The sequence below is a fragment of the Heteronotia binoei genome, chromosome 18, assembly GCF_032191835.1.
Source record: "Heteronotia binoei isolate CCM8104 ecotype False Entrance Well chromosome 18, APGP_CSIRO_Hbin_v1, whole genome shotgun sequence".
NCBI classification, from domain to species: domain Eukaryota; kingdom Metazoa; phylum Chordata; class Lepidosauria; order Squamata; family Gekkonidae; genus Heteronotia; species Heteronotia binoei.
The window spans coordinates 16,568,363-16,590,256 of NC_083240.1; the positions used below are offsets into that span (position 1 = coordinate 16,568,363).

Below are 21,894 nucleotides of genomic sequence, written 5' to 3' on the forward strand. Positions count from 1 at the left end.
GTTAGTACAATTTGTATTGTATTTGGCAGCATACCTCTACAACATGGTTTTCCATTGAATCCGTTTACTACTTCTTTTTTCTTTTTTGCCAAGCAGCTTTAATAACATATTGTGTTCCATCATCATCTGTGCTTTGTTAAGGCAGCCTATTGTGTGTATGTGAATATTGATATTCTATTTCGCATTATTTTGTAACTCAGTTATTTCTCAATAAACTGTTTTATTATCTTGAAAAAAAAATACAGCATTAACGTGGCAAGGGAACATGACAGCTCTGGTTTGGAGACGCTGAAAACTACACTGCCTTAGACCGCAAAAAAAGAAGTAATAATCTTCCTGGTTCTGACCTTTTCAACATGTGCCAAAACGGTGCAGAATAATGGCCAAGTGTTAGGTTTTAAGGAACAATTTTTGTTTGCCTTGGGGAGGGGGGGGGCGCTATTTCCTCATTCTGATACTCAAAATAGAAAAGGGGATTCTGCAACAACAATTTGGCTGAAGCATCAGGAAGAAAGAAAACCAGGAGACACAGAAGTGCGGTGGATTGAGAGAGCTCTCAACAAAGGCAGACACGTCGAAAATCCTCTGGCAGCACAATCCTGGTCAACAGGGCTTTTTTGGGGAGAAAAAGCCCAGCAGGAACTCATTTGCCTATTAGACCACACCCCCTGACATCACTATTGTTTCACACAGGGGTTTTTTGTACAAAAAGCCCATCAGGAATTCATTTGCATAGTAGGCCACACCCCCTGATACAAAGCCAGCCGGAACTGTGCTCCTGCTCAAAAAAAGCCCTGCTGGTCAAGCAGATGATCACATGCTGGCACAGCGTAACAAAAGGGACATGTGATTGGACCTCCCACCCAATTTAGCCGCAAAAGTGCTTGCAAGGAAGGGAGCTGTAGGTTGGGATCACAGAATAGGGACTCTAGACTTATTGCCCTCTATGGCAGGGGTGTCAAACATCTGGCCTGAGGGCTGGATCAGGCCCCTGGAGGACTCCTCTCAGGCCCATGAGCACCTCACTGCTTCTTACCCTCTCTCTTGTTTCCTTCTGCATCACAGCTTGCTTTGCTCAATCGCACAGGAGCTGCTGATCAAAGCCTCTGTTTTCCCCATTGGCTGACCAGCACATAAAGCAATTTATGTACAAAAGCTCGCAATGCCCAGCCATTTCATATTTTTCCCCTGGGTCTTAGGCTCAAGGCGTTGGCCATGAGATTTCTATAATGAATTGATTAAATGTCTCTCGCACATCACAGGTACCTTTGTAAGAGAAAATGGCTGCTTCAGAAGCTGGACTCTATGACTCCCTTTCCTTCCCAGTTCTTTGTCCTTGCCAGGCACTGCCCCAAACATCTAGGAATTTCCCAAGCTGGAGTTCATAATAACTATAATTTTATTAATTTTGAGACAATGCTCTTGATGGAGAGTGAATGGAAGTACGATTGACTAGTATTACTTATTGTGTAGAAGAAAGGAAATCTCTTATTCATAAAAAGGGATATCTCTAATCACAGCAAAGGCCCAAATAATAATGCAGACACAGCCTTGGCTCCCAGAACAACCTAAAGTAGGATTGCCAACTCCAGGTTGGGAAACACCTGGAGATTTTGGGGATGTAGCCTGAGGAAGACAGGCTTTGGGGAGAGGAAGAACTTTAACAGGCTCAAATTCCTTAGATTCCATTTTCCACAGAGGCCATTTCCTCTGGGTGAACTGATCTCTGTTGCTTGGAGATGAGCTGTAATCCCAGGAGATCTCCAGCCATCACCTGGTGGTTCAGGATAACAAATATCTGTTTTACAAATATATTTTGTGTATTGAATTATTCACAACTGAACAAGGATAAACACCTTAATCTCTTTAAACGACAATATTTGTGGTGTCACAATATTTGTGCCGTCACTGGTGACACCACAGGTATTGTAGTTTAAAGATATTAAGGTGTTTATCCTTGTTAAATTGTGAATAATTCAATTTAATAAGCAGTTTAAGAATCATGCTGTGTACCGTTTTCATTTGTGTTGTTTTGGCAGCTTTATGTGTATATATGAGTCTTGATTTTCTATTTCGCACCATTTTGTAACTTATTTATTTCACAATAAACTGTTTTTTAATCGTAAAGAAAAGGGGGGGGAATAATTCAATACACAAAATATTTTTGCAACACTGAGAGTTTATTTGTTATCCTGGATTAGACCCTCCCGTGGTTCCAGTATTTGTTGTTTGAGACCACCTGGAAGTTAGTTGTCACACATCCTGAATCTATAAGGCTTCTTTTCTAAAAAAAGGAAATTTTAAAAAGCCTGAGAGAATAGAAAGTTCTGAGAATTTTTTGGAGTCAGGTAGCATTACATTGCTTGGCAGGATACAGGAGAGGGCGGGACCCTGCAGTCTATAAAACCCTTCAGGCTGCAGCTGAGATCCTAACAACAACATCTCCTCCCCACCCAGCAGAAGCTGCCAGCAGAGAAGAATGCAGGAACTTCAGTATCTGGTTTGTGCTCATTTTTATGTCCCGACTCAGCTGTTTATAGCGCTGCCTTTCCAGGGCAACAAAACTCATCATCCCTGAGGGCAGTTTTAATATTTTATGCCATGGATTTTCATCTGCCGGGCACATTTTTCATTCTGCCCTTCCTCCAAAGGGATCAGGGCAACGCAGCTTGTTCTCTATGCCTCCATTGTCCTCCAGTGTCACGTGGTGGTTCAGAGCTCTAATCTGGAAGAACCAGGTTTGATTCCTCACTCCTCCACATGCAGCCAGCTGCGTGACCTTGGGTCAGTCATAGCTGTCTTGGAGCTTTCTCAGTCCCACCTACCTCACAGGGTGTCTGTTGTGGGGAGAGGAAGGGAAGGGGGTTGTAAGTTGCTCGGAGCAAAAGGTGGGGTATAAAACCTTCCTTCTTCTTCCTCTTCCTTGTTCTCCTCACAACAACCCTATGAGGTGGGTTAGGCTAAGAGAATAACTACACCAAGGTCCTCCAAGGAGGTTGAAAACTGAGTGGGGAACATCATAGAGTTGGAAGGGACCTCCAGGGTCATCTAGTCCAACCTCCTGCATCTTCCCAGAATCAGAATCCTGAGCTTCCCAATCCTAACCTTTGTTTCTATGATTTTATCCCCTCAGCTCTTCCTGACTTTCCTGGCTCTACCAGAAAGCGGTAAGTATATTTAATTCATCTTTGTAGCCTAACCTGAATAATCAGACTGGAGCTTGATATGTCTTTCCTGAGACCATATGTGGGTTTGTGTGTAGCATTTGGTGCGAATGATATAGCACAGAGTGGGCAAGAAGCAAAGGGGGTGTAGGGTTTCCAGGCACCTGGTGTCAGCAGAGGGTTCATTGAAGTTTCAAAATGATCAGACTTGTCTTTGATGAAAAAACTAAGTTGCCTTTATTGATAACTACAATGTTACTCTCTACATGGATTCATTGGAACTAATAACACATTGCTTGAACCATTGGCATTTATGGATACACTTCAAAGGATTGGTGCTTTAAACTACTTCCCATAATAAAACTACAGTATGTCCCCGCAAGTAAGACTTTCACATGCCCGTTTATCTTTCCCAGCGATGGTTACATCCCCCTCCCGGTGATGGCCTTGCTCCATCCAGGAGGCGCCTGGGAAGCTGGCTGAGCATTCTGCACTTCAAAGGCTCGCCTGACTTCTTAGAACTTTGGTAACAACTGTTCTCACCCCCCCCCTTTGTGCTATGCGGCACTTTGGTTAGTAGCATAAAGATTTATTAAGCATTCAGGTTAATAAGCAGTAATTAATAAATTCAGAAAGCAAATGCAACTTCAATGAAACATAGCCTGACACCTGGCACTATTGCAATTTATCTTCAGGCAACAAGGTCAATTCTCCTGAAGAAAATGGCTGCCTTGGAGGGTGGACTATAAGGCATCGTATCCTGCTGAGGTTTCTCCCCTCCCCAGGTTCCACTCCCCCAAATCCCTATGAATTTCCCAACCCGGAGCTGGCAACTCTAAACGAGACCCATAAAACAATAGTTGGACTCACTAACAGTTCTTTTTGAAAGTTAGCAAGTTCTCTTTCGCACACACATGCAACACTCATGCACATTTTATATCGATCCATAGAAGATCAAGATTATGGCCCTATTGCAGCGATGTGCCATTTTCAATATAAAAGTTCTCATGCTCGTTGGAGGGGGAGCTGATCCCCAAAACACAGAAATCAGATGTCCAAAGAGTATTTTCTGTCTGTTCCATCCTATTACAAAACTAATAATAATAATAATAATAATAATAATAATAATAATAATAATAATAATAATAATAATAATATTTAATTTATATCCCGCCCTCCCCACCGTAGCAGGCTCAGGGCGGCTCTAGGGTTGCCAAGTCCAATTCAAGAAATATCTGGGGACTTTGGGGGTGGAGCCAGGAGACATTGGGGGTGGAGCCAGGAACAAGGGTGTGACAACCATAATTGAACTCCAAGGGAGTTCTGGCCATCACATTTAAAGGGACAGCACACCTTTTTAAATGTCTTCCTTCCATAGGAAATAATGAAGGATAGGGGCACCTTCTTTTGGGGCTCATAGAATTGGACCCCCTGGTCCAATCATTTTGAATCTTGGGGGGTAATTTGGGGAGAGGCACTAGATACTATACTGAAAATTTGGTGCCTCTACCTCAAAAAACAGCTCCCCCAGAGCCCCCAAAACCTCCAGATCAATTCCCCATTATGCCTATGAGAATCGGTCTCCACATAGGGAATAACGAAGTGCTCAGCAGACGTTTCACTCCCCCCCCCCATTTCCTTCCCCTCCCCCATTTCCCTCCCTTCCCCCCATTTCTGGCGACTCTGAAGCAAGGGATTGGCCTCTCTACTCACGAATTGCTGCCAACTTCTTCAAAGTAACACAGACATACCATCCCAAGAGGAAGCCTTTCAATCAGAGACTGATGCCTCTGGAGGTCGAAAGGCACATGGTCCTCTGGGGGCGGGGCTTCCCCCTGCCGGCCAGCTGACTGGGGGCGGGAAGGAGCCTGGGAAAGCAAAGAACCCCCGCTGGGACCTGGGGATTGGCAAGCCTAGGCGGCTCACAGCATAAAAACCTCAACAATCATAATACATATAATAGATCATTAATACATATAAATCATACATTAAAATCATATATTACAAATCAAACATTAAAACCATTTAAATTGGTTTGGAGCTAAAATCTTGATGTTGCACATTTTACAGCTTTTCCGTGGCAACGGTATTCTTCTACAGTAGATTCCTTCTTAAGTATAGGCCAGCAGGAAAAGAGTAGTCTTGCAGGCCCTGTGGAACTGGGCAAAGCTCCACAAGGCCCACACCTCCTCTGGCAATTGGTTCCACCAGTGGAGGGCTACAATCGAGAAGGCCCTATCTCTGGTGACCTTAAGTTTGGCCTCCCTCAGCCTGGGAATTACCAATAGATTTTCTGAACCAGATCATAGTACCCTCTGGGGAATATATGGGGAGAGATGGTTCCTAAGGTAGGCAGGTCCTTGGCCATATAGGGCTTTAAAGGTAATAACCAGCACCTTGTAGCGAATCCGGTACACTATTGGCAGCCAGTGCAGTTCCCGCAGCCCCGGCTGTATGTGCACCCATCTAGGGAGCCCCAATAACAGCCTGGCTGCCCCGTTCTGCACTAACTGCAGTTTCCAGGTTTGGCACAGGGTCAGCCCCATGTAGAGGGCAACCCCGAAGTGACTGTTGCATGGACCACTGTTGCCAGGAAGGGGGCCATCTGCTTCACCTGCCTAAGATGAAAAAAGCGAATTTAGCAGTGGCTGCTATGTGGGCCTCCATTGACAGGGCCGGCTCCAGTAGCACCCCCAAGCTCTTGACCTTGTGTGCCATTTTCAATGGCACACCATCAAACACTGGTAGGGGGATTTCCCTTCCCAGACCGCCCCGACTCAGGCAAAGGACCTCTGTCTTCGCTGGATTCAGCTTCAACCTACTCAGCCTGAGCCACCACACCACAGCCTGCAGCGCCAGATCTAGATTTTCTGGGACACAGTCAGGCCAGCCATCCATTAGTAGATAGAGTTGGGTGTCATCAGCATATTGGTGACAACCCAACCCATACCCCCGGGCAATCTGGGCAAGAGGGCGCATGTAGATGTTGAACAACATCATGGAGAGCACCACCCCTGTGGCACCCCACAATTAAGCAGGTACCTCCGGGACCGTTCTCCCCCAATCACCACCCTTTGTCCCCGACCGTCAAGGAAAGAGGAAAGCCATTGCAAGGCCGACCCCTGAATCCCTGTGTTGGTGAGGCGGCGGGTCAGTAGCTGATGGTTGACCGTATCGAACGCAGCCGATAGGTCTAATAACATCAGCACTGCCGAGCCACCTCGATCCAAATGCTGCTGGAGGTCATCCACCAGGGCGACCAGCACTGTCTCCGTCCTATGACCTGGGCAAAAGTCAGATTGGTGGGTGTCTAGAACGGAAGCGTCATCCAGAAACCCCTGTAACTGTAGAACCACTGCCCTCTCAATAATTTTACCTAAAAAGGGTAAATTTGAGACCAGCCGGTAGTTTGCCAATTCGGCCGGATCTGATGTAACTTTTTTCAAGAGGGGACAGACCACAACCTCTTTAAGAGGCGTTGGAAAAAGCCCCTCCAAGAGGGATCTATTTACAATGTTCCGCATAGGACATTTAAGCTCCCTCTGGCAAGCTTTAATTAGCCAGGAAGGGCAAGGGTCCAAATCACAAGTTGTTGGGCGTACAGTGAGGAGGATTCTGTCGACTTCCTCCAGGCTAAGCATGTCAAAGAGTAGTAGGAGAACAGGCGATTAGCACAGAGATGGGTCATCCTAGAATCAGGGTCATCAACCTGTCAGTTTTGCTGTCTAGGGATTCCAGCCTCCAGTTCCAGGATCCCCCAGAATTACAGCTTATCTCTAGACCAGGGGTAGCCAAGGGTAGCTCCCCAGATGTTTTTTGCCTTCAACTCCCATCCTAGCCAATGGCTAGGGCTGATGGGAGTTGTAGGCAAAAAGCATCTGGAGAGCTACCCTTGGCCACCCCTGCTCTAGAAGAAGAAGAAGAAGAAGAAGATATTGGATTTATATCCCGCCCTCCACTCCAAAGAGTCTCAGAGCAGCTCACAATCTCCTTTACCTTCCTCCCCCACAACAAACACCCTGTGAGGTGGGTGGGGCTGAGAGGGCTCTCACAGCAGCTGCCCTTTCAAGGACAACCTCTGCTAGAGCTATGGCTGCTCCAAGGCCATGCCAGCAGGTGCAAGTGGAGGAGTGGGGAATCAAACCCGGTTCTCCCAGATAAGAGTCCGCACACTTAACCACTACACCAAACTGGCTCTCCAGAGCCAGACTACAGAGATCAGTTTCCCTGGAGAAAATAGATGCTTTGGAGGGTGGCACCGGTCCCTGTTCTCCTCAGGCTCCCTCCCCAAATCACCAAGAGTTTCCCCACCTTGATCAAGCAACCCTACCCTCCTCATCCCCTGACAGTGGCTGGAGGGATCTAACAATCCTATTTCACACAGACTTGAAAGTACTGAATGGTCACTCATAAATGCCGGTGCAAAAACCATTTCGAGTCAGTGGTCGGGTGTGTGGGGCCATCAGTTCATTTTTCTTAATGGTTTCTCCAGGACTTTCTTCAGTTTCCACTTGCAGGACCCGTTGGTTTGACCGGGACAATCCTTCGGGAAAGGGAGACTATGAAACACTTCACAACTTGAGGAATGAATATCCTGATGAGATTTGCCCCAACCCTCTTTCCATTGAAGCGGAAACCCTGGAGGGGACACCAGCTACTCACACAGGACAGATCTTTAAACCGTGAGTCATTCATGGACGCAGCAGTTTTAGAGAATAAAGAGGGACGTTGAAGCTTTCTAAAATAAAAACTTTTTCAACATTTTATTTATTTATTTATTTATTACTTTCCATTTATATCCCGCCCTCTCCGCAAGCGGACTCAGGGCGGCTCCACTTAATGTCCTGACTAGCTTTTTTTTTTTTTGAGATGTGAAAGGTCATCAAATCCAGTCAGCCTTTTCTTTCACTTTTGCCCTGTTCTCCTCTTTTACTAGAACCTCTCTCTGAGAAGGCTTTTTCCTCAGGGAGGTCTCTGGATCCCAGTATAGTAATTTGAGTAGTTGATGAGGGACCCCTTCATCAGTGGAAAAGCTGCCCAGAAACCCTCAGGGAGAAATCCTAATCAGGTCTACTTGGAAGCAAGGACCACTGAATTCATTTGCATTTACTCACAGGAAGCCTCCTGTGGCTGCTACACAAACTACAGAACTCGGTTCCCCTGGAGAAAATGGCTGCTTTGGAGGGTGGAGCCTATGGCATAACACCCTGCTGAGAACCCACCCCTCCCAAGCCCCTCCTTCTCCAGGCTCCACCCCCAAATATCCTAGAATTCCCCAATCCAGAACTAGAACGCAGACACAACAGCAAGAGAGAAGGCCAGATAAGCAACCAAGCTGATCCCAAAAACAAGATGCTGACCAGATGAGAAAATGTGACAAGCTATATAGCAAGCACAGGATTGGCTGCCCTGGATCACCTGATTCCTGTGCACAACAGAATTCTCTTTCATGAACACACGAACACCCTGCTGACAAACAGACCTGCTGGCAGCACAGGGGACAAGGAAGCCATGCTTGATTTCTCAGCTTGAGGTTTGGGGTGCTGAAAGGCTCTCTGGAACTGTCAGAGCCTGCCAGGAGCGATCCAGAACTCCTTGGCTTCTCTTTGACCCTGCTTCTCCTTCCTCTTTCTCCCCCTACTAGTGTCACAATTTACTCAGCTCATTATAGACTTCATTCTCTGCCTTTTGTCATTTGGTGCTTTCAGGTTTAACCCCACGGAAGGATTTGCATGTGTGAACCAAGACCAGGAGAATGGCTTCTGCCAGGACTACAGAGTCCGGTTCACCTGTCCACCAGACTTCTGTTCAGGTGAGTCCACCCTCCCATATTGCGTCTAGACTGGAGGAGGCATCCTAAGCCCTTTAAGGCGGGGTGGCCAACGGTAGCTCTCCAGATGTTTTTTGCCTACAACTCCCATCACCACCCATTGACCATGCTGGCTGGGGCTGATGGGAGTTGTAGGCAAAAAAACATCTGGAGAGCTACCGTTGGCCACCCCTGCTTTAAGGTATGGCTTCTCACAGATCACTCTGGAAATGTTGCGGAATGCACTAAGTCAGAGAAAGAGTGCCTGCAGAAGGGGAAACAGGTGTTGGGGAAGGACTTTCCTCTGCTGGAAGACCTTTCCCTAAAGCAGCTGCCGATCAAAGGAGGCAACGCAAAGCTAAAAAGAGAGCCAGTTCGGTGTAGTGGTTCAGTGTACGGACTCTTATCTGGGAGAACCGGGTTTGATTTCCCACACCTCCACTTGCACCTGCTGGATTGGCCTTGGGTCAGCCATAGCTCTGGCAGAGGTTGTCCTTGAAAGGGCAGCTGCTGTGAGAGCCCTCTCCAGCCCCACCCACCTCACAGGGTGTCTGTTGTGGGGGAGGAAGGGAAAGGAGATTGTGAGCCGCTCTGAGACTCTGAGATTGGAGTGGAGGGTGGGGTATAAATCCAATATCTTCATCTTCTTCATCTTCTAAAAGGACCCAGAAGGGTCAGGCCAGAACCAATGGGTTGAAATCAAATCAAAAGAGTTTTCAGCTAAACGTTAGGAAGATCTTCCTGACAGTTAGAGTGGCTCCTCTTTTGAATAGGCTTCCTTTGGAGGTGGTCGCTGGGCTCTCCTTCCTTGAAGGTTTTTAAGCAGAAAGCTAGATGGCCGCCTGACAGCAGTGCTGATTCTGTGAACAGATCAGGAGAAGAACAGCAGGAAGGGTTGCATCAGTGCTTATTTCTCATGGCCCTTTCTTACACGGCAAGGGAAATGCTGATTGCCACTTTGGGGCCAGGCAGCAATTTTCTCTAGGCCAGTTTGGTCAGGGATCTTGGAAGTTTCCCCCCATCTTCCGTGCATGAAACAGGGGTCGCTGGTGGTGTGGGGCGGAGCTGTTTGTTAATTTCCTGCATTGTGCAGGAGTTGGACTAGATGACCCTGGAGGCCCCTTCCAACGCTATGATTCTTTGACCCATGTTCTCATTCAGTACTGTGTAGATTCATATCTCCCATAAAGCAGCTGCCGGTCATAACAGGGGATACCTTGTTAGAAGGACACACGGTCTCATTCAGTCAAATGTAGCTTCACATGGGCATTATGGGATTCTTTTGCAGGGGTTTCCCCCACGACTTCCTTGGAGGTTTTTAAACAGAGACTAGGTGGCCATCAGACAGCAATGCTGATCCTGTGAACTTAGGGGGGGGAAGTATTTGTGAAGTTCCTGCATTGTGCAGGGGGTTGGACTCGATGACCCTGGGGATCCCTTCCAACTCTATGATTCTGTTCTATGACACTTTAAGGCTGCAGTTGGAGAAGAATCAGTTCAGGCACAAGATGGGCAGCTTTCCCTCCATATAATTTTTTCCATAGAAAAAATCAACCGTGTCCCACCATCTCCCCACCCACTGGCCTTGGGTCAGGAATCAACAAAAAAAGATTTGCAAATGGAAGTCTCAAGCTCTTTAGCTGCACTTCACATTTCCGCTTAGAACTGCAACACCCACATAAATCTTCAAAATGGAAAAGTCCGTTCCAAACTGGTTTTTGTTTAACTGGGGTTGGGATCGACGCATGCATGGGTTCAGAAACACTTCAGACAAATTATTTTTCCAACTTTAAAGCATCTCAACACCTTTTCCTTGGAAGCAAAGTTTCACAGACTTTTTCCTATGCTTGTTCCCCAGCTCCGGCTTGCAGGACCCGTTGGTTTGACCGAGATGATCCTTCGGGGAAGGGAGACTATGAAACTCTTCCTGACCTGAGGAAGGAATATCCTGATGAGATCTGCCCCTACCCTCTTTCCATGGAAGCGGAGACCTTGGAGGGGACGTTGGCTTCTCACACAGGACAAACCTTTAAAGTGTGAGTCATTAATGGCTGTGGCCAGGGCTTTTTTTGTAGAAAAAGCCCAGCAGGAACTCATTTTCCTATTAGGCCACACCCCCTGACAGCACCATTATTGTGCACAGGGCTTTTTTTTGTAGAAGAAGTCCAGCAAGAACTCATTTGCATATTAGGCCACGCCCCCTGACACCAAGCCAGCCAGAACTGTGTTCCTGCTCAAAAAACACTGGATGCAGCAGCTTTCAAGAATAAAGAGGGATGTTACAGACTTCAGGGCTTTTTTTGAGCAGGAACGCAGTTCCGACTGTCTTAGTGTCAGGGGGTGTGGCCTAATATGCAAATGAGTTCCTGCTGGGCTTTTTCTACAAAAATGCCCAGTGTGCAACAATGATGATGTCAGGGTGTGGCCTGATATGCAAATGAGCTCCTGCTGGGCTTTTTCTATGGGGGGGAACCTGGTTATAGCCCACTACAATTAAAAAAAGGTTTTCTGACATTTTCACAACTCCAGTTAATATCCTGGAGAGAAAGCCAGATTCGCAACAAAGGTACTCCCAAAAACAAGATGTTGACCAGACGAGAAAATGTGACAAACTATATATCAAAAACGGCATTGGCTGCCCTGGATCACCTGATTCCTGTATGCAACAGAATTCTTTTTCGTGATATCTGTAAACTGCTGCAGAACACACACACACACACTGACCAACAGACCTGCTGGTGGCACAGGAGGCAAGGAAGCCAGGCCTGATTTCTCAGCTTGAGGCTTGGGGTACCTCAAAGGCTCTCTGGAAATGTCCGAGGCTCCTGGGAGTTATCCAGCACTCCTTGGCTGCTCGTTGGCCCTGCTTCTCCTTTCTCTTTCTCCTCCTTCTAGTGTCACAATTTACTCAGCTCATTATGGGCTTCATTCTCTGCCGTTTGTCATTTGGTGCTTTCAGGTTTAACCCCACGGAAGGATTTGCATGTGTGAACCAAGACCAGGAGAATGGCTTCTGCCGGGACTACAGAGTCCGGTTCACCTGTCCAGAAGACTTCTGTTCAGGTGAGTCTATCCTCCCATCTTGCGGCAAGACTGGAAGAGGTGCCCTAAATCCTTTAAGGTATGGCTTCACAGAGATCGCTCAGGAGATTCAGTAAGTTAGAGAAAGCGTGCCTACAGAAGGGGAATAGGTGATGGGGAAGGACTTTCTCTGCTGGAAGACCTTCCCCTAAAGCAGCTGCCAATCAAAGGAGGCAACATGGAGCTGAAAGGACCCAGAAGGGTTGGACCAGAACCAGTGGGGGGAAATCAAATCAAGAGTTTTCGGCTAAATGTTAGGAAGAACTTCCTGACAGAGCTGTTTTTCAGTGGAACAGGCTTCCTTGGGAGGTAGTGGGCTCTTCTTCTTTGGAGGTTTTAAAGCCGAGGCTGGATGTCCCTCTGACAACAATGCAGATTCTGTGAACTGATCATGAGCGGGAGGGCAGAAAGGGCTGCATCAGTGCTTAGTCCCCATAGCCCCTTCTTACACACCCAGGGAAATGTTGATTGCCGTTTTGGGGGGTCAGGAAGCAATTTTCCTCTAGGCCAGTTTGGCTATGGATCCTGGAGAGGGGTTTTTTTTGGGGGGGGGGGGCGCGGTTTGCCATCTTTTGGATGTGGAGCAGGTGTCATTGGGTGAATGTGTGAGCGGGAGTTATTTGTGCCTTTCCTGCATTGTTCAGGGGGTTGTACTAGATGACCCCGAGGCCCTTCCAGTCTATGATTTTATGATCCATGGTCTCCTTCAGTACAATGTAGCTTTCTATGTCCCATTATGCAGCTGCCAGTGAAAGCAAGCAATATATTGCTAGAAGGACCCAAGGTCTCATTCCCTTGAATGTAGCTTCATATGTCCATTAGGTGATTTTTTTTTTTTTGCAGGAGTCTCCTTCCAACTTTAAGGCTGCAATTTGAAGAGAAGAATCAGTTCAGGCATAAGACTGTCAGCTGTCCCTTCATATTAGGGTTGCCAAGTCCTCTTCGTCCCGGAGTGCGAGACTATCGTGCGCGCGCAAAGCACACGCGCAACACAATAACGTCACCCAGAAGTTATGTCATCACCCTGGTGATGCCGTGTGTGGCCACTCTAGGCATTTCTGGGAAAACTCTATGGTTTTCCTGGACGCTCTAGCCATTTGGGAAGGAGAACCATAGAGTTTACCCAGAAACGCCTCGAGCGGCCACTCGCGGCATCGCCGGTGTGATGACGTCACTTCCGGGTGACGTCATCACGCCATCAACGTAGGGGGAGGTTCCCTCCGCCGGCCCAATGTGGGCTGGTGGGTTGGGAACCTCCCAGGCGTGGGAACCCCTTGGAATCCCAATGTGGGCTGGTGGGTTGGGAACCTCCCAGGTGTGGGAACCCCTTGGAATCCCAATATGGGCTGGTGGGTTGGGAACCTCCCAGGCGTGGGAACCTCCCAGGCGTGGGAACCCCTTGGCAGCCCTACTTCATATCATTTTTCCATGGAAAAATCCACCATGTCCTCAGCAGCTTCTAACCCTGCAGAGGAAGGCAAATGGCCTTGTGCCAGGAAGCAGCAAACTTAAGATTTGCAAACAGAAGCATCTCAACACGTTTTCCTTCGGAGCAAAATTTCACAGACTTTTTCCTGTGCTTGTTCCTCAGTTTCCACTTGCAGGACCCGTTGGTTTGACCGAGACGATCCTTCAGGGAAGGGAGACTATGAAACTCTTCCTGACCTGAGGAAGGAATATCCCGATGAGATCTGCCCCTACCCTCTTTCCATTGAAGCGGAGACCCTGGATGGGATGTTGGCTTCTAGCACAGGGCAGACTTTTAAAGTGTGAGTCATGAAAGGACACAGCAGCTTTAGAGAATAAAGAGGGACATTACAGCCCTCTACAATGACAACTTTTCTGACATTTTCACAACTCCAGTTAATGTCCTGGCTAGCTTTTCTTTTTTGGACATGAAGGGTCAGATCTGGTCAGCCTTTTCTTTCACTCTCACCTCGTTCTCCACTTTTCCTGGAGTTCCCTGTCTGAGATGGCTTTTTTCCATGCAGGACCCTTGATCCCACTATACTATTTTGGGTAGTCAGCAAGGGACTCCATCATCTTCATCAATGGAAGAGCTGATTAGAAGAAACCTTAAGGGAGAAATCCTAACCAGGTCTACCTGGGAGGAAAGCCCATTGGATTCATTTGGATTTACTCTCAGGAAAGCAACCCAACGATTCCCTCCTATGTCTGCTAAACAAACTACAGAACTTGGTTCCCTTGGAGTAAATGGCTGCTTTGGATGCTGGAGCCTATGGATGCTGGAGCCTGCTGAGATCCTGCCCCTCCCCAAGCCCCTCCATCCCCAGGTTCTGCCCCCAAATTTCCTGGAATTCCCCAATCCAGAAGGCAGCATGTGCAACAGGAGAGAAGGCCAGATTGGTAACCGAGCTGCTCCCCAAAACAAGATGTGGGCCAGATGAGGAAATGAGACAAGCTATATAGAAAAAATGGGATTGCCCCGAATTATCTGATTCCTGCGCACATCAGAATTGTCTTTCGTGATGTCTGTGTTATGTATATGAAGGCATGCCTGGACATGTTGGGTGTTGTGTCCTGAGCTTGAGGCACAACGCAATAGACTGAGAGGATCCAAAGATTTGCATCCCGATTGGCTGCGTAATTCAAACTGGCCAATTGGGAGGCAGTATCAGAGGGGATCCTAGGATCTGCCAATGAGGATGCATATTCTAATGAAGGATGCAAAACGGACACAATCACAGAAGAGTTTCTTCTTCTTAGGGGCTGGATTTCTCCTGCCCCAACTGCAGGGCTATTTTTGAGCAGGAATGCCCAGGAACGCAATTCTGGCTGGCTTGGCTTCAGAGGGTGTGGTCTGATATGCAAATGAGTTCCTGCTGGGCTTTTTATACAGAAAAGCTCTGTGTGAAACATAGGTGACATCAGGGGGTGTGGCCTAATATGCAAATGAGTTCCTGCTGTATATATTGTCATATGTTCTGGTGCTTAGCAGTGGTTTGTAGTCACATAGTAGACATGCTGAATCACTAAGAGCTTTTATCACTACACAAAAGCCTCCTCATGCATTGAACCCAGTATTTAACAGTCTGTAAACAGCTGCAAAACAGATGCACACACACACCGCTGACCAACAGACCTGCTGGTGGCACAGGGGACAAAGAAGCCATACCTGATTTCTCAGCTTGGGGTATCTCAAAGGCTTTCTGAAACTGTCAGAGGCTGCGGGGAGGGATCCAGTCCAGAACTCCTTACCTGCTCCTTGGCCCTGCTTCCCCTTCGTCTTTCTCCTCCTTCGAGTGTCACAATGTACTCAGCTCATTACGGACTTCATTTATCATGACTGCCTTTTGTCATTTGGTGCTTTTAGGTTTAACCCCACCGAAGGATTTGCATGTGTGAACAAAGAACAGAAGCATGGCTTCTGCCGGGACTACAGAGTCCGGTTCACCTGTCCATCAGACTTCTGTTCAGGTGAGTCTATCCTCCCATCTTGCGGCAAGACTGGAAGAGATGCCCTAAGGTATGACTCCACATTGATTGCTCTGGAAATGTGGTGGAATACAGTAAGTCAGAGAAAGAGTGCCTGCAGAAGGAAATAGGCGCTGGGGGAAGACTTTCCTCTGCTGGAAGACCTTCCCCTAAAGCAGCTGCCAATCAAAGGAGGCAACACGGAGCTAGAAAGACCCAGAAGGTTTAGACCAGAACCAACAGGTAAAATCCAATCAGAAGAGTTTTCAGCTAAACAATAGGAAGGGCTTCCTGACAGTTAGAGCAGTTCCTCAGTGGAACAGGATTCCTCTGGAGGTGCTGGGCTCTCCCTCCTTGAAGGTTTTTAAGCAGAAGCTAGATGGCCGTCTGACAGCTATGCTGATTCTATGAATTAGGCAGATCATGAGAAGGAGGGCAGGAAGGGTTGCATCAGTGCTTAGCTCTCATGGCCCTTTCTTACATGCCCAAGGAGATTCTGTTCACCACTTTGAAAGCACTTTCCTCCAGGCCAGTTTGGACAGGAATCCTGGAGGGTTTTTGCCATATTCTGGGTGTGGAACAGGTGTCGATGGTTGTGGGGGGGGGGGGGGGAGGGGGAGGTTTTTGTGCCTTTCCTGCATTGTGCAGGGGGGTTGGACTAGATGACCCTCAAGAACCCTTCCAACTCTATGATTCTGTGACCCATGGTCTCATTCAGTACAATGTAACTTTGTACGTCCCATAAAGCAGCTGCCGGTGAAAGCAGGCGACCCGTTGCTGGAAGAACCCATGGGTTCACTCAGTACAATGTAGCTTCATATGGCCATTATATCATTTTTTTGCAGGAGTCCCCCCCCCCTATTTTAAGGCTGCAATTTGAAGGGAAGAATCAGTTCAGACGTAAGACTTGCAGCAGCCCCTCCAAATCCACCATGTACCCACCCCCTGGCCTTTGGTCAGGAAGCAGCAGATTTTAAGATTTGCAAATTGAAGCCTAAAGTTTTGGAGCCCATTTCCCTGACCGACTGCAACACCCAGAAATAAATCTTCAAAATGCGAAAGGCCGAAACATTGACATGTTGATGTTCCAAACTGGTTTTTAACCGGGGGTGGGGTTGACATGTATGTGGATTCAGAAACTGTTGTATATGTGGTTGGAATTGTATCTTTTATATGGAGTTCTTGCCTGGCTCATTGGAGCCTGTAGGAGTAAGCTTGGGGACTCGGGAACAATAGGCAGCAGGATCCAAATCCCTGCTGCTCTGCTCCAATCACGGCCCTCCTGCTGGTTTGAATGGTCCAATAGCATGCTAGCACGGGAACCTTGAGTATATATATAGTTGGCCCAGTTTTCAATCTTTGGAGGCAGCGCTACACTATGCTGTATCTAATCAGAGAGCTATGATCACTGTCACCTCGCCTCATCGTTGCGTGGAACCCACTATACTACAGAAACACTTAAAACAAATTATTTTCCACTTTAAAGCATCTCAACACCTTTTCCTTTGTTTGGTGTAGTGAGAGCCAGTGTGGTGTAGTGGTTAAGTGTGCGGACTCTTATCCGGGAGAACCGGGTTTGATTCCCCACTCCTCCACTTGCACCTGCTGAAATGGCCTTGGGTCAGCCATAGCTCTGGCAGAGGCTGTCCTTGTAAGGGCAGCTGCTGTGAGAGCTCTCTCAGCCCCACCCACCTCACAGGGTGTCTGTTGTGGGGGGAGAAGATATAGGAGATTGTGAGCCACTCCGAGACTCTTTGGAGGGGAGGGTGGGCTATAAATCCAATATCATCATCCTTGGAAGCAAAGTTTCCCAGACTTTTTCCTGTGCTTGTTCCTCAGTTCCCGTTTGCAGGACCCGTTGGTTTGACCGGGACAATCCTTCGGGAAAAGGAGACTATGAAACACTTCACAACTTGAGAAAAGACTATCCTGATGAGATTTGCCCGGACCCCGTTGGGATCGAAGCTCAGACCCTGAACGGGACACCGGCATCTCACACGGGACAGATCTTCAATCCGTGAGTTCAGAGACCCACCGGTGACTTCGCGGCTTTCCAAAACGAAAGTTTCTTTTAGGCCCTTTTCTGTAATTTCCAATTAAGAAGCAATTGCTTTTTTTCAAAATTGTAACTACTACACACATGCCCATCTACAACATTATACTATTTCCATATAATATGTAGATCTTTGTAAGGAGCGTTCCCTCTGGAAAGAGCAGGAAGAACTAAGGGGGGTGCGATTTGAAATTGCCTAGCATATTTTAATATTTAGCGATATATCACTCTCTTCTGCACCCCTTGAGGTTTCCCAAAGATAGGCACCAAAACAATGGAAGCGACACAGATGAGAAGACTGGGGCATATTAAATTTGAGAAGTATCACTGGGGAAAATGAAATGGTAATCAAAAGCCACCCAGGAAATAAAAGAGGGAAGAACAGAGAAGAGGAAGGGGGAAGGGGAACAGTGAATGTTCAGACAGCAATCCTAATACCTTCTCTTCCCCACCTCCAGAGGTGTTTTCCCACAGCTGGAAAGCTCAGATGGTCTTAACATTTAAACCTTTAAGAGGCCTGGGACCGACATACCTGCGGGACCACCTCTCCCCATATGCACCCAGGAGATTGCTGCGTTCTGCTTCGCAGCATCTTCTGACTGACCCTGGCCCGAAGGACGTTCGACTTGCCTTGACCAGGGCCAAGCCTTTTTCAGCCTTGGCCCCGACCTGGTGGGATCAGCTCCCTGTGAAGATTCGGGCCCTATCTGATTTAATGCCATTCCATAGGGCCTGCAAGACAGAGCTATTCTGCCGGGCCTTTGGTTGAGGCAGCGGACGTCCTTATTTCATCTGCTTGGCCTCCATTGCCCGTCACGATGCTATCTTATTCTAATCTAATCTTAATTTATTATTCCATCTCTGGACCTACTGCTGTGCCCAATGGAAACTGCTGCCGTGACACATATGCTGTTCGTTTTATTGTATTTTATAGTTTTAGTTTGTCATTTTTAATTGTTTGAACTTTTATTGTTTTATACACCCTGAGCCTGTTCGCAGGAAAGGGCGGAATACAAATTAACAAAAATAAATACAATGGCATGCACAGCTACAAGGTTCTCAGCTCTGCTCTCCGGAGCTGAAGTTGCCTCTCCAGATGGGTAGGTTCTTCCTGAAGAGTCCTGTTCAGAGGTCAGAGATGCCAGAGCTCATTCACACACCTCATTTGCATATGTCACACACCCCTGACATCACCAGAAGGCAGGACTCTTCTTCTAGCAGGAGCTCCTCTGGAGCTTACAGTAGGCCCTGGATTAAGAGCCCTGTAAGCTCTTGGAGGATTGGCTACATCAGGGGAGTGTGGCCTAATATGCAGAGGAGCTCCTGCTAGAAAAAGAGCCCTGCTGGAAGGTGTACTCAATTATATCAGCTCAGCATCTACCTTAAAATACTTCTTGAATTGGAATGATCATAATAAAACCTTACTCCCATCATGCTTTTAAAATTACTTTCTCCTATGTGGCCATGGTGGCACGATGAAGCTTTCCATCTTTCTGTTGTATATGTTTTAGCTATTTTCCCATTTTTTTTGTGGGGAAAATTTTAGAAAGTTGGTCAAATCTTAAAAGTTCAGCAAAATTCTCACAGGGGATTTGAACCATGGAACCCAGAAGCAAGTATTGGGGGGAGGGAAGGTTAAGAAAGAAAGCTCAATACCATTTAGAGGTTCCAGAGCTCCGATCCTGTGAGCTCCGACCTGCCTGAAAGGAGGCATGGTCCTGTTCAATAGTCTTAATTTTGGACCTCCAGCTTGACATAATGGAAGAGGGCACAACCTGCAGTCCTCCAAATATGCACAATCACTGGTTGATGTAAACAGGATGTGTATCTTTTCCTGCTTTGGTACACGTGACTTTTTAAAAATGCTGGGTTTCTATTGGTGTGTCCTTAAACTGGTAAAGACACACATTGCCCTACTCTCACACAAATAATAAATGGTCGCCATTTGTATGGAGAGCACTGCTTGTGGGGTGATTCCCTCACGCTTGGTTGGATTACGAGGATCATAACGACTGAACAGGATCGCAAGCAGGGCCTTTTTTGTAGCAGGAACTCCTTTGCATATTAGGCCACACCCCCTGATGTAGCCAATCCTCCAAGAGCTTACAGTAGGCCCTGTACTAAGAGCCCTGTAAGCTCTTGAAGGATTGGCTGCATCAGGGGGTGTGGCCTAATATGCAAAGGAGTTCCTGCTACCAAAAAAAAAGCCCTGATTACAAGGCTCATGATGATAGGATGACGTGACAGCACAGAGATTCTGCAACATGGTGTCCTCCAGCATGTTTCCTGGTGCCCATCGAGTGCTTTTAGAAAGTAGGTGCTCAGCAGGACTTCTAATTGGCCAGTGGAGTGATCTGATTGGCTGTGCAGATTGACATCTCCACTGGCTAACAGACCTGATAGTGCAGGCAGGCAGAAATTAGGGCCAGACCCAGAGGGGTCCCATCTTAAGCCCTGAAGTACCCTACGTCTGCCAAAGTCACCATGCCAATGGGTGGGATGGAATGGATATTTCTCAGAATCTTTCTCATTATCTGTCTCCTGCTCAGCCATCAGCATTTGCTTAGCTGCATCATTTCTCCCCCCTCCCTTTTTTTTTCAGTTTCAGTGCTGCTGAAGGGTTTGCTTGTGTGAACAGAGACCAGAAGAAAGGTTCCTGCCAGGACTACAAAGTCCGGTTCACCTGCCCTCCAGACTTTTGCTCAGGTGAGTCTTCCATGCTCTGAGGGCATCTCTTGAAGTGCCCTGATGCAATTATGGGGCCCTGGGCTGAAGAACAGACAGTTGCAGGACTTTGAGTTTGCACTGCCTCCTTTACTGGGCCGCTGACTTCAGAGGAAAGATCTGCTCTTGCTGCTGGATAGATCTGCAGGTCTGAACAACACATAGCCTTTCCCCATCAACCCTACACAAACCAACACCATGGCTGATATACCCCAGCTGGTGAGCGTGTAGTGATGGATTAATTCCCCCCAGGGTACCAAAGAATGGTTACTGACCCAGCTCAAGTGTTTGATGGGTTGGATTGTCAACCTTTTGCTTTTTCAGAACTCCGCCAACTCATGGTCTGAAAACCACTACACAAGGGGAGGAACTCCCTCGGCAGGAAGAATGCCCCGGTCTGCAGGTGAATCCAATTGCATTTGAGGTTTCCTCAGTTTTCAAAGCATTGTGATACTAAATCCTGAGAATAAATATAGATGGCTTCTGGGGGGGAAAGTGTATGCATATCTATTTGGTTTGTCCAAACTGCACCCTCCCCCCTCCCCGCAGCCGCCCTTGGTCATGATTTCTAAACAGAGTGCAGTAAAGAACAAAGAAAGAAGATATTGGATTGGATTTATATCCCACCCTATACTCTGAATCTCAAAGTGTCAGAGAGGTCACAATCTCCTCTACCTCCCAACAGACACCCTGTGAGGTAGGTGGGGCTGAGAGGGCTCTTACGGCAGCTGCCCTTTCAAGGACAACTCCTACGAGAGCTATGGCTGACCCAAGGCCTTTCCAGCGGCTGCAAATGGAGGAGTGGGGGAATCAAACCTGATTCTCCCAGATAAGAGTCCGTGCATTTAACCACTACACCAAACTGGCTTTGGAAAGGTAAATCAACAGACTGAAAAATAGACTGCTACCCAGACTTGTCCCTGACCCAGGGCCAGCCCTAGACTGTCTGGCACCCTAGGCAAGGCTAACTTCTCTCCCCCCCACCCCTGCACTGATAACATCATGGAGGCAGGACCAGATTGACATGTTTTTTGAAGGGGGGGCAAAATTAAAAAATGACTCCCCCTTATGGGCCATTCTATCTTACGGTCCCATAGAACACAATGGACGCCATACCCAATTTGGCACACACACCCCCCCGTCAGCGCCAGGGCAAGCATCCCCCTCTGCCCTCCCGAGATCCGGCCCTGCATGGAGGGTGCCCAATTCGTGCCACCAGAAGGCCAGCGCCCTAGACAATTGCCTAGTGGCCCTAGATAGCCTGGCCACCCAATCTTGTCAGATCTCAGTAACTAAGCAGAGTCAGCCCTGGTTAATGCTTGATGAGAGACCACGAAGGATATCCACTGCTAAAGTTGTCATGTAGAAGCACTCAATGGTAAACCACCCCTCTCCTCTCTTGTCACAAAACTTCAACAGTCTGTCTTGTCAGCTAAGAATGTAACAAAAAAAAAATGGTGGCTTGTCACAGGCAGCTATAGGACAGTAGACCATAATATCATGATTCAGTTCCTACATCCCAACTCTGTAGTAGGACAGAGCCAGGCCGAGTCTGCTTCACCTAAGTGGGAGTTGCAATATTTTCAGAGGGGTAGTCCCTCTTAAGAACACAAGAGAAGCCATGTTGC

General features: G+C 47.5%; 1 protein-coding gene across 1 annotated transcript; it reads left to right on the forward strand.

The window, feature by feature from the left end:
• Window positions 1-2,437: 2,437 nt before the first annotated feature.
• LOC132587077 (uncharacterized) lies at window positions 2,438-20,761 on the forward strand. The gene is made up of 11 exons (XM_060259280.1): window positions 2,438-2,500; window positions 3,134-3,167; window positions 7,669-7,846; window positions 8,873-8,976; window positions 10,832-11,009; window positions 11,933-12,036; window positions 13,646-13,823; window positions 15,389-15,492; window positions 17,329-17,506; window positions 20,145-20,248; window positions 20,591-20,761. Exons 1-11 carry the CDS (start codon window positions 2,480-2,482, stop codon window positions 20,611-20,613), a joined length of 1,206 nt encoding a protein of 401 aa, XP_060115263.1. The 5' UTR covers window positions 2,438-2,479; the 3' UTR covers window positions 20,614-20,761.
• The last annotated feature ends 1,133 nt before the right edge of the window (window positions 20,762-21,894 follow it).

Coding starts and splice junctions, on each gene's coding strand:
- LOC132587077 (XM_060259280.1), top strand. CDS start 2,480: ATGCAGGAACTTCAGTATCTG. Junction 8,977..10,831: donor TCCACCAGACTTCTGTTCAG/GTGAGTCCACCC, acceptor CTTGTTCCCCAG/CTCCGGCTTGCAGGACCCGT. Junction 17,507..20,144: donor ACGGGACAGATCTTCAATCC/GTGAGTTCAGAG, acceptor TTTTTTTTTCAG/TTTCAGTGCTGCTGAAGGGT.